The sequence below is a fragment of the Sturnus vulgaris genome, chromosome 1 (genome assembly GCF_052056855.1).
Source record: "Sturnus vulgaris isolate bStuVul1 chromosome 1, bStuVul1.hap1, whole genome shotgun sequence".
NCBI classification, from domain to species: Eukaryota; Metazoa; Chordata; class Aves; order Passeriformes; family Sturnidae; genus Sturnus; species Sturnus vulgaris.
The window spans coordinates 144,668,515-144,681,406 of NC_142243.1; the positions used below are offsets into that span (position 1 = coordinate 144,668,515).

The 12,892-nt window shown below is 44.1% G+C and overlaps 1 protein-coding gene across 3 annotated transcripts in view; it reads left to right on the forward strand.

Moving 5' to 3' along the window:
* Positions 1-12,127, forward strand: part of ZHX2 (zinc fingers and homeoboxes 2) — a 73,975-nt gene extending 61,848 nt beyond the window's left edge. For all 3 annotated transcript variants that reach the window (XM_014870128.2, XM_088178905.1, XM_088178896.1), the window contains 2 exons: positions 3,040-5,727; positions 10,863-12,127. In XM_014870128.2, the coding sequence (XP_014725614.2) occupies positions 3,225-5,723 (2,499 nt within the window). In that variant the 5' untranslated portion in view covers positions 3,040-3,224 and the 3' untranslated portion in view covers positions 5,724-5,727; positions 10,863-12,127. The remainder of the gene's footprint in view (positions 1-3,039; positions 5,728-10,862) is intronic.
* Positions 12,128-12,892: the final 765 nt, after the last annotated feature.

The window sequence follows — 12,892 nt, forward strand, 5'->3', positions numbered from 1 at the left end:
GAGGCAAGGGGGAGTTCAGTGAAATATAAATAAGCCTTGCTCTGTCTTTTGATGTCCTTTGAATTTTCTTCCTTTGTGGCTGATGTTGCCACATGAATTTTGCACGAGGTCATGCATTAAAACAGGAGCAGACCATTAGGTGCAGCTGTGGCCTGGGAGGGGGAGAGCAAGACTCAGGAGCATCCCAGGAGCCATGGCTCAGGGACACTGACACTCATTACCCTGGCCCAGGACGCTGCCTTGCACCTCCCTTCCCTCATCTAGGAAAGTCAGGATCACAAATGTTGTGGGATTTACAGGGAAGAGTGAGATAACCTGATCACCTTTACCCTGTTTCCAGCAACAACTGGGCTTACAGAGCTCATTCTGTCGCTGTCTCTCATCTTTTGGCCTGTTTCAGCCAAATTTGGTATAAGGGAAGAAGCTTCAAAGCTAATTAATTTTCTGCAAGCACAGTTGAAAATAGGTGTGATCAGGAAGATGGGCATTGGGACAGTTATGTGTTTGTCTCTAGCTTCAGATCCTACCTGCAGTGAGATGCAGCAAGCCACAGATCACAGCCAAAATATCTGTGGAAGGACAATTGTGAGGTGAAGTAGAAGGGGAATTTTGAAGGAATATGTGGAAATGATAGAGAATATTTAGTGTGATCCAGTTTAACAATTTACACAAATGTACAGAAAACCAGGCATGACTGCTTTCACTGTTCTTCTATTTGTTTGTCAGTAAAAGGCAGAAGGGGGAAAAAAAGGAAACAGAAAAGGAAATGTTGGCTCAGAGGCGAATGCTTTTTGGGGAATGGTGGGGGCAATGTTGGTGGTCTTAGGTTAGGGGGAAACAGCACTGGGTCATCCTGACTGAGGCAGAGCCATAAGCCTGTGGGCAGCCCCATCCCTGTTTCACAGAGCTCAGCAGATATGCTCTGTTTCCCAGGGAAGCACCTGCACCCTTGAAAGTCAGCCAGATGCTCTGAGCTTCACCAGGTGTGCAGGAGCACACCTGGGCTGTGCCAGGGCTGGGAGGTGCAGGGGTGGCAGTGGCTGTGAACACAAAGCAGTTGTGCAGAGGCATCAGCACCATAGTAAATAGTGTCTGCATGGGATCTTCTGCATGGTGTGCTTGGTGTTTCACAGCTTCAGTTTCACAAGAGCCTGATCTGTGAAGGTGCTGTGTGGTGAATTGGCACATGGGGTGTTTTGTGTTATGGGGAATTGCTCCATGCTGGGTTTTGAGTGTGTAGAGCTGGAAGCTGCCATCCTTGCTCTTATCCCCAGCTGGAGCTGCTTCCTCTGGCAGTGTATCATTTTGAGTTTCATATGTATGGGAATGGTATGAGCTGTGATGGTCAGGGCAGCAGCACTATGCTCTGGAGACCTGCAGAGAATTCCTCAGCTGCAAACACAACCAAGAGAAGTTGACAGCTGACTTCACAGTTTCTTTCATGCCAAGGCTCAAGCAGGAAGAGCAGATACAGGGACAGCACTCAGATGGTTATAAAGTGTCTGCTGATGTTGGATGTGTCCAGATGTGACTGCAGTGATATTTTATTTTATTTAGATCTTTGTGTCTTTGGTTCTGAATGCAGCTTATCATTTACAATCTTCACAATAAACATATGTGCATTTGGTTAGACAGGAGATCATGGTTTGGATTGAAAATGATCTTTAAAGATCATCTAGTCTGTCCCCCCCTGCAATGGGTAGGGGGTATCTTCCATTGGATATCTAGTTCAGATTGTCCATTTAGAACACTTCTAAATTCAGTGCAGGTCTGACCCACTCTGCAAATCTCCACTTTTTGTCCTGCTCTTGTTTGTAAACACCAGTGCATCTCCCACTCAATTCCACTAACTTCTTGATTATTAAATCTGAGTTTTCCATCAAGACTGTAGAAGTATTATGAAACCGTAGACCATCTAATCAGGAAGAACAGCAAATTGGAATCAGTGATAAATTTTAAAAAGCATCTTGTCAAATAGGAAAGTGACTTTTTTTGTTTTTTTCATTAATGAAACTCTTTTTACAACTAAATTCCTCTTTTTTCCTCTCTCCAGTCCTGATGAGTGCAGGTACATCATAAAAAAGCTGGTGTAATTTTTCTTTGTGCTTGTTCTGACTGATAATTGCCTCAAAACAACTCAGATTCTTAAAAAAATACATTTTATGGAATTCTTGCATTTGGGAACTTTAAAAAGTGCTTCCATATAAAAAGAAAGCTTTAAAATGTTTTGGTTTGTTTTTGTTTTTTTTTAAATTCTGTAGGGAGTGACATGCACAAGTTGGGACTTTATCAGTGGGGTGACAGAAAGGGACCCTGTTTAAAAGGTATCTGAGGGCTTCAGTGGCTTTTGGTAGCTATTTCTGTCAATGTTGAGGAAAAAGTGGTGTTTTAAGGAAACTTCTCTTCTGGAAAAGACTTGATAGGCCTCCACAAATCTGTTGTAGTTTCCTGATGAGTTTCTTTGAGCTCACTTTTTCTCAAAGCACAGACCTCTGGAAGTGTTGATTTGCATTAACTCCTCTTTCTGCCATTACTTTTACAACCAAGGCAGATCCTATAGCTTTATTTAGAAATCACCCATCCTTAGTAACCACAATCATTTAGTAGACATATTTACAAGGTAAGTGACAGTGGGAAGTAATTAAGTTTAATATAAATCACACTCAATTTCAAATCTGCAGGCTTCAAAATAGTAATTAATAGAATTGCAGCTTCTATAAAAAGATGCAGTATTTATAGCAGTATCTTCTTTTCCTAACTAAACACACTAAGTCTATTGGAAATTAAAATCCTCTGTCTCTTCATCTTATTTGTTCCAGTCATTTTCTTCCTGTGGTGCACTTCATTGCAAATTACCCATTGCTTTTATTCTTCGTGGGGAGATTTTTGGCTCTTAAAATGATGATGGGGGAGGAAGAAGAGTTTGGCAATATCCAAAATATGCACATGCCTTGCAAATGCACACACCTTGAGCTGTGGCTTTCTGCTGAATCTGTGTTTTATTGATCAGTGCCTAACAACATGTGCTTTGTTTCACAGGTGTCATGCAGCTGACAGGTCTACTGGTGGAGCTGATGGTCACAGCCAGGGCAGAATTTCTTTAAACAAAACAGAGTCAAATAATCAGGGAAGTTTGGAGCTGTTGGCAAGATCTACCAAGTTGGTTGCTCAGCCTGTCAAAAGAAGCCACCATCTGGGACAGCAGCACCGTGCCAGCAGCTGCCATGGCCAGCAAAAGAAAGTCCACAACTCCCTGTATGGTGCGAACTTCTGAAGTCGTGGAGCAGGAAAGTGCTGAGGGCGTAGAGACCCCTAAAGAGAAGGGCACTGGTGCATCACAGCAGGACTCAAAAAAAACCTGGCCTTCAGAAAACTCAGTCAAAGACTGCGAAGTGGTGGAGGCGAAGCCCCCAGCTGAAAATCAGTCTAAGAAGCCCCAGGGTGGTTATGAGTGTAAGTACTGCCCTTACTCAACACAAAACTTAAATGAATTTACAGAGCATGTTGATACTCAGCATCCAAATGTCATTCTCAACCCCCTGTATGTCTGTGCTGAATGCAACTTCACAACCAAAAAATATGATTCGTTATCTGACCACAACACAAAATACCACCCAGGAGAGACTAACTTTAAATTGAAATTAATTAAACGCAATAATCAGACTGTTTTAGAGCAGTCTATTGAGACCACTACTAATGATGTCACTGTCACAAGCAGTGGGCTAGAAAATGCAGAGTGTGACGATTCACTTCACGGGGGAATCAGTGCAAATAAAGTGCCAGTGATGAAACTGGGAAAGCCTAAAGGGGAAACCAAGAAGGGATCTAAGAAGCCAGAGGAGGGAGTTACGGAAAACCACGTGGATGGCGCTCTCCCCCGCATCATAACTGAAGCCACTGAAGCTATTGCCTGTATAAATGGAGACCTTCTCAATGATGTGTTAGCACATGTTATGCCCTCTGTACAGCTGCCACCAAATATCAACCTTGTCCCCAAGGTCCCGGTCCCTCTGAACAGTACCAAATACAATTCTGCACTGGACACTAATGCAACCATGATCAACTCCTTTAATAAGTTTCCTTACCCAACACAAGCAGAGTTGTCATGGTTGACAGCAGCATCAAAACATCCGGAAGAGCAAATCCGAATCTGGTTTGCTACGCAGCGTTTGAAGCATGGTATAAGTTGGTCTCCTGAAGAAGTGGAGGAAGCAAGGAAGAAAATGTTCAATGGTACTATCCAGGCAGTTCCCCAGACCATCACCGTCCTGCCAGCTCCTTTGGCAACTGCAAAAATGCCACAGCCCATCATCCAGACAGCTTTGCCTTGTCAGATACTGGGCCAGACTGGCCTGGTGTTGACTCCTGTGTCAAATGGCTCAACTGTTTCCTGTTCACCAATTACACTTGCTGTTGCCCCAAACCAGGGGCAAAAGAGGACAATACAGACCTTGTCAAGTGCCCCAGAGGCCAAGCGTCCCCACGTAGTTCAGGTGCCTGAGATTCCTGCCAAGCTGACTGCTGTTCCCGTGACACCGGCCAGTGAGCGGAAGAAGACCAAGGAGCAAATAGCAGAGCTGAAGGCCAGTTTCATGGCAAGCCAGTTCCCTGATGATGCAGAAGTCTATCGACTTATAGAGGCAACAGGTCTTTCCAGGAGTGAGATCAAAAAGTGGTTCAGTGACCACAGGTACAGAAGTCAGAGGGGCATTGTGCAAATTCCTGGTGATGCTTTAGGGAAAGATCAAATAGCACCTTCCGCTGGTCGACATGGCCGGTCCTTTCACCCATACGCAGATTTTACTCCCCAGAGATTCAAAGAGAAAACTCAAGAGCAGCTTAGGGCACTTGAGGAGAGTTTCTTAAAATGCTCTTTTCCTACCCAGGGAGAATTGGACAGGCTTCGAGTGGAAACTAAGCTGAGTAGGAGGGAGATAGATTCATGGTTCTCTGAGCGGAGAAAGATAAGGGACAGCATGGAGCAAGCTGTCTTGGACTCAATGGGATCATACAGAAAAACTAAGGATCAAGGAACTCCCAATGGTGCAATAAGTCAGGCAGAACTTCTGAGTAGCTCTCAGCTCCCTGGTGCTTTATCTGGGTCCTCCACCACACTGAAGAAAACACAAGAGCAAATTCATCTATTGAAAAGCACATTTGCAAGGACCCAGTGGCCAACGCCGCAGGAGTATGACCAGTTAGCATCTCAGACTGGGCTCACAAGGACTGAAATAGTTCGCTGGTTCAAGGAAAACCGGTCTTCACTAAGAACAGGGTCACTTAAATGGATTGACCAGTACCAGCAGCAGTATGCTGGTGATGGTCATAACAAGCAAAGCCAGAAAAAGAGCTCAAAACACGTTGAGAGTCCAAAGAATGGTAATGAGGTATCTCGGCAGCATTACCAGGAGCATAAAAAACTGAATGAAGAGAATGGGGGGAAACCAGTGGTGAGAGCAAAAAGAGACTGTGAACCACTGAAAGACTCTTTGTTGGGGAACCAAGCAGAGGGTGTGGACAGGCTGGAGTGCAACAGCCACGATGGCCAGGTCAGTGAGGAGAACGAGGAGGCAGCAGAGGTCAGCTGGGTGGAGGTGACGGTGGGCGAGGATGACGCTGCCTCGGACTGTATGGACAGCTGGAGCCACACGGCCCCCGAGGGCCACACGGAGCTGCCAGACTTGGACTCTGAAAGTATATCTGGAGACAATTCCCACGTATAGACAGGTAATGCTGAGGGTGCCCTGATTCTCTGAGCCTGCCTTTTGTAAGATTGTGTTTCCAGCATTCTGTAGCCCCGCTTCAGAGTAAATCCCTGGAGCCCATCCCTGCCGGATGCTTGTGCCTGCTGGATGCCTGAACAAAAGGGAGACCCATTCTGCTTGTAAATTAAAGCCAACTGCATGATAGAGGAGGGTTTAATGCTATTAGCCTTGTTGTCTCCTAGTAGGTCAAGTCCTAGATAAGGGAGGTTTTCATAATTTTTTTTTTTTTTTTTTTTGGCAAAAAGTGATAAAACCTTAAAACCTTCTGTCTTTAAACAAGCTATGTAACCTCTGCAGTACTTCACATAAAACATGCTAGCTGAGCCATACAAAGAAATAATAAGTAACACTAGTTGCTAATATCCCCCTTGCTGAGAGATCACTGAAGAGAGGCTGTGCCTGTTTTTGCATCTCAGGTCCTTCCTTTGCAGCATCCTGCCATGTTGAAAACAAAAGGTCACTGGGGGAAGGGCCTAGGACACAGATGCTTCTTTATGCAAAAGGAGGCAAAAAAAAAAAAAGTGGGGACTGAAGTGGCTCATGCAAATGTGTTTTCTTCCTCTTGCAAGTGAGAACTCTCTTCAGTCTTGCTTTGTTCTGCTTGCTCTCACTAGAGGCTTAGGAAATGCCCCAGACTAAGCTGTGTGGGTGTTTAGCAGCTCTTCTTCTCACAGGATTTTGAATTTAAAAGCAAGCTGCAGGGCCTGGCTTTAAGGGGGGGGTGGTTATATGATCTTTCCCAATGTGAAAGGACTTGTTATTTGGAGAGCTGAAACCTATTTCTGATCACAGTTGCACAGGTGTAAATCTGTAGCAAGCACTGTCAGTATTTCTTGTATGTGGAATTGAGTTCACTGGAGCCTGTAACATTTTGTGCTCAGTATAACTGACTCTGTCTCTCCCAGACCAGAGTTTCCTTAAACCACAATTTTAGAGCTTATCCTACAGGAAGCTCAGTATCCTGCATTAAAAACCATAGTGAGAGAACTCCTGTTTGAGAAAATTGGTAATTTTCTGGTATCGAATAAGTAAAATATACTTTAGCATTTCATTTAAAAAAAAAAATTAAAAAAAGGAAATACAAAAGCCAGGACTGACAGAAGTGCCTCCACACTTGTATTTAAGACTTACTATAGTACGAGTACTTGGATTGAACTACCTGTTTGCAGAGGTGCAGTTTTTGGTAGTGAGCCCTGCTGGCTAGCACTCCACTTTCTCCATTTGCAATACTTGTCCAAGAGACTCCTGGATATTCTCGGAGTTGGAAAAAAGAATAAAAATCAAAACGCTGAAGTGGTATTATTTTTAATTATGACTTCTGTTAGCTAATCTCGATAGATGTTATGACAGCATCTATTTAACAAAATATCTTAAAGATTCAGACTACATTGCAAGGTGCTGTCCTGCATTGTCCTTTTAAAAGTTGGTAATTAGGGATGTGAGGAACAGGTGTTACCTGTGTGTCAGAGGCAGGGATTAAAGGAAGAAGGATGGAGGAATATCAGCCAGAGGCACACTGGGGTGCCACTTTTGTGCAGCCACATAAGAAGGGAGAGCCAGGATCTTATCTTCTTTTTAAAGTCAAATGTGTGATGAATAAATGCATTGTGGGATTCTTTTTCTCCAGGTTGTTATTCCAGAACACTTCCCCCTTCCAGCTACAAATACTGATTCTGAGGAGAGGGAGCAGATCAGGGGCTCAGGGAGGTGATGGGGAGGAAGGCAGGAGCAGGGGGAGTTGCCTGAAACCCCTGTACAGACCTCTTATACTGTGAAGCCAAGATCTGTGGCAGCTCCCTTCCAGCAGTGTAGGTTTGGTGCTTGGCTTTCTGTGCTTGTGAGCAGTGTCAGGTATGTTGGAGTGAACCTCCTGCCTCTGTGCCCTGGTACAGATGTTCACCATAAAGCTTAAGGGCTCTGGAGGTGCTCAAGTGTTATCAGAGAGGAATTTTTATAAGAACCTTGATCTCAGTTAAACTGTTGCTGAGTGATCCTTTTGATGAGGAGCTTTCTGGTGGTTGTGTGTAAAATGCACCTACTGAGAAAAAGTGCACTGGAGCAGGACTTCTGCTACAAAGAGCATTGCAGTAAGGTCAGAGGGCCATTTTGTCCTCTGCTCCTTGCCAGTTTCTCTATGTGCTGATCTGGGGACTTAGTCTTTTTAATTTTCCTATATTCTGCTTGTAATTCTCAACTAAGAAATGTAAGTACCTGCTCTGTGGTGCACACACGTGGAGGCATTGCCACAGTCATTGTGACACAAAATTTGGAATCTTTATACCCTACACTGATGGCACTCAGAATAATCTCAGCTACTTTTTCTAAGCTTTCATTGAGCAGCCAATCTTAGAGATTTTCAGCTAAAACTTAGGGTAACACTTTGTTAATTTAACACCAAAGTGACATCCAGGTTATGACTCAAGAGCCAAGACTTTTGTATGACCTGACAGAGAACTTGTTTCTGTCAGTTGTCATAAAAGCTTGATTTTTCCTAACTTCCTCCCCAGGTGCCACATGTAAGAGGTACACTGAAGAGCTGACAAGGGATTCTCCTTGTGTCTCACACAGCCACACTTACTGTGGGAGTCTTCCACTGCTGAACTGTGCACTAGGCAGAAGCATGCTCTTTTCATAGTCGTGGTGGTGGTGTTTTGCCAGCTTGATCTACATAGTCTGAAATTAATGTTTGTTGGGGATTGACCTCCACACCCTTCTTGACTGAATTTGTGTGCAGCTTTTGTAAAACCTCAGTTCTTCCAGACCATCTCAGTCACTTTCTTCTCCAGTATGTAGCTTTAGGAGATTGGAACTATTGGAGATCATTTGTATTCTAGCCTAGACAGACCTTATGCCTTAAAAAACTGAGTTTTTCTAGAACTGATCCCTGTTTGGCAGATTGTGCTGCTGCAGCTAGAGGGAATTTCACAAGGGACTGGGCCTCTGTGAGAGCAGGATTCATGCCAGGCTCTGCAGTGCCATCCTGGGACTAGGAAGAGGCTCTGTTACTGAGTCTGTCTGAAGCTTTTGGCAATATTGGATTTATTCTATGAAGCAGGTCAGCTTTTTTGAACAGTGAGGCTGGGAGACCTGTCCCCATAGGGTACTGGGCCTTCCAGATGTTGAGTGACTCCTGTAGGGTGCACTAAAGCCCTCTCTGAAAGTGTCCTGAGATGGTCACAAAGCTTTGTGTCCCTCTTGTAGTGAGGCTCAACTGCTCTGTCAGGAGAGTGCTTTAGCTCCCTTCCCATCAATGGAAAGGTTCCTGCCTTCCTGCAGCACAGGTCAGAATTAGATCCCTTGTCCTCCTTTGTGCAAACTTGACAAACAGAAACTGGTTCTGAATTTCATACAGCAAACTACAGCTCAGACAGGAGAGCAGGACCAGAGCGTGCCAGAGTGTTTGGCAGCTTCTGCTGGCTTTCTTCAGTGTTGTCGCCCTGTGGGGTTTTCCCAAGATCAGAGCTTTTGTTTTTTCTCAGAATGATTTGAGTTTTTCCCCCATCACCACCTTTCCACAGTAAACAGTCTCTTTTTGGAGTTATTTCCTTTTTTTAAGCACGAACCCTGCAAGATGCAGGCACCAAAGCCTGTGGCTCATGGTGGGAACGAGGTAACTGAACCCCCTGGATCTTGATGGCTGTGACCACTGCTCTCTGGAGATTTGCCAAAGTCAAACCATGCATGAAGGTTGCACAGTAGGAAAAAAAAAAAAGCCTGAAGGCAGTCATCCATTGCATCTGCTGAATGCATGATAACTGAGCATCAGAGGTAGTCTGGGTCCTCTTGGCATCTCCAGCCCCTTCTGCGTTATTGCAGGAGCTGAGATCACTTGTCTGCTGTGACCCAGTGCATTCCTCAGTGTCCAAAACCACCAAAAGTGAGTATCACTGCGGTTTCTCATTTTTCTGCCCAAGTTCTCACTTTTCTTGAGGTTTAGGGTTTCATTTAGAAAGCTCACACTAGTGTCTGCTACTGGTGCTGGGCTCCAAGTCATCATCCTGAAGTAACTCAGCATGAGACTGACCAGTGGTTTTTGCAGAATTCAGGTCACCCTAAAACATTTGAGGGAATGAGACTGAAGCAGGGAGGATATGCATTTTCCCCTGAAATGAGTGAGATGCATTAGAGACCCAAGCTCTCATATAATGAATGATTTCAGAGGGAAAACCCAGTGCAGCAATTAAAATTTTCCAGTGAGTCAGGATGAACAGGGGCCTGTGCAGGAAGGTCTCAAGAATGGAGGAAGAACTTTTCCCCTTGATGTTGGTGCAAGCCTATGGCCTTTTCCTGGACTTGGCTTTCTGCATTGCAGATGCCAGATAGAGCTCACTGCTTTTGTGGGAAATAACAGACCAGATAGTGACATCCCTAAGAGGTGTGAAATAGAGTTAGCTCAGGTTTCAGTGAGCACTGCTGCAGGGTGGGCAAAGAGGATGTTTGCACTTCTTGCACATTCACACTTCAGTGTGGAAAAACTGAGCATAATCCCTGTCATAGAGCCTTTGCTTTTTGCTGGCAACTGGGGATAAACTGGGGATACATGTGAATTGGTGTCTGTTTGAAGGTTGGGTTTTGAGGGGTCATTTTTTAATCTCTGGTCCAATTTTGCAGCCTTTATGTAGGCACAGGAGTCATAGCAGAACCAGGAGGCTGCTCTGCAGAGCACAGGCACATTGTCTTTTAGTCTCTGTAATTTTCTAAAATCATATAAAACAAAAGGAATTATGAGGTGATTTACTGGGGAAGAAAGACCTGAAGTCTTCTTGGTTTTAGCACTCTGTCCTGTGGTTGCAAAGTAGCTGCCCCAAATATGTGCACACATCATCTTTGACTCAGTGTGAGACTCTGCCTGAGCCAAGGCTGCACTGTATATCCCTGTCAGAAGTCTATGGGGGATTATTAGCTGGGTGTTACATGCAGAAAAAATGCAACACCCTACCACATGAGGCTGTGATAAGGATAGACCTCAGGGTACAGTTCATACAAAATAGTGTTACCTTTTGTGCAGGGATGTAAACCAGATCTTATTATAGTTAACAACTCAAACAGTTCATAATGTCCTAAAAAATAATATGCTGCTGTTTATAATTTTTGCAGGGGTACTCCTCAGCTACACTGTCTTGATGTTGAAGGGGAAATGCTGTCTGAAAATAGAAGAAAACTCTCTTTTCCTGCCTGGGTGAGAGAGTATGTTGTGACTCCCAGTCTCAAACCGCGCTTGTGGAGGCACCGTGAGAAATACTCTCATGGAGCATCATCATCGTGGAATTGTTGCTAGTGCCAGAGTCCTACTACTGCGTTACAAAAGAGAGGAAAGAAAGAGGAAAGGGTCCTTGTACATAGTTTTCTCTTAGTTTATCTCCCACCCACTTTCCTGCCCAACCTCTTCCTCTACTGGAACAGATTTGTACAACATAAAAATTTTGTTAATTTTTTTAATAGGTGCAAGTTATTCTTGCATATAATGCAATTGAGAAATTTTGGGGTTGGTTGGGGGGAGGGAAGTGTCTTTTGTGGAGGAAGGATATCTTTTTTTCCAAAGTGTTTTAAGAAAGAGTTCCAATTTTTTGGAGTTATCTTGGTGCAGATCAACACCTGAGCCCAGATCCCCACTCCAGTTTACATTTCAGACCAGTTAAACATGTTCTGGAGCAGTGGGGTTTGTTCTTTTGTTTTTTTTCTCTTGTTCTGACATTTTTGTTTTGTTCTATGGCCATATGCTACTGATTGAAGTATTTAAATCTCTGCTTTTCCATGCTCCTACAAGGCAAGTCTTCTCCAGCTCCTGTACTTCACTTTTCACCAGCCAGCCCTAGCTGTGGGTCTCTGAACATTTGGCTAGAAAGCCTTTTTTTGATTATTGGTTTGGTTTTGGGAGTTTTTTTTAGCACTTTTTGTTTAAACATGCAGTACAACTCCCAGAAGGATTGGGTTGAGGAAATTAAGATGCTTCATAATCCAAATTTGTGTTTATTTGGCTGGTGCAGTGATGGACACCATAACCAGCAGTCTGCTGTCCTGCTTTCGACATTGTAGCGCACAACAGAAGTTTCTTATTAACCCTTGCCACAAATTTTTAGGTCACTCTTAGGTTCCTGAGTGCACTTTTTTTCAAATACTGCTAATTTGGATCTGTGTGGGGATGTCTGTCTGTGCACATGTGAGGAGGGAATGGAGGGAGAGCAGGAGCCTGGGTGCAAGAGCTGTCCAGTGCATTCCTCTGATGAGCTGGGGTTGGAAACTTGCCCACCTTTCAGTACGCTGCACAAGCAGGATGCTCGGGAGTTTGAATAAATCCAACTTTTCTAACTTGTTGCTCATTTGTTGTAACTCAATAAAACAAAGGCTAAAAATTTTGGTAACTTTTTTCTCAACTGTTTTGTTTTACTCTAAAATAAATAAATAAAACCCAAAAAACCCCAAACCCTACCCAACCTCAGCCCAAACTTTGTGCACAGGAGCTTGATGTCTTTAGAGGTGAAGTGAGGGTTTTACTGGTTTTGCAGTATTTGGCATGGCAAATACTGTGTTAAGGTGAACTCCATGAATACTAATGTTTATTCCCCCATGTCAGTCAGATCTTTCCTGCAAGAAGGAGGCAGAGGGTGCCTGGGAATGAGTCCTTGGGGAGCATCTTTTATTTTGATTGCAGATTCACCAAACTGAATGAATGAAACCACCCCTGTACTTCACCCCTATATAGTTATTTTTATTAATCATCACCACAACATAAAAGTGTAGAGGGAGGTTTGCAGTGGGTGGCAACAAGTGAATTCCCTTGCAATAAAGTTGTCTGGTTCATTGCTGAAGAGGAGTGACTGGAGGGGGCAGTACTTTGCTTGCTGCATTTGTCATAAGTCAGCAGCAAAAGGTGGGGAAATGACACCATGGGGCAGAGGCTGCCAGACAGAGAGCATGCACAGTGCCCGTCACACACAGCTCAGATGTTCATCTGCAGGGTGGAGGCAGATACCTGTGCAGTCATGGATGCACAGATCAGGAGACCAAAAAGAAAATGCCTCTGAAGATGCTTGTCCGGAATTCGAAAGCTGTAACTGAAACTAATTGCCACTTTTGTTTCCACTGCTTGTATGAAATGATGGTAATATTTTAATTGCCCTATGAAG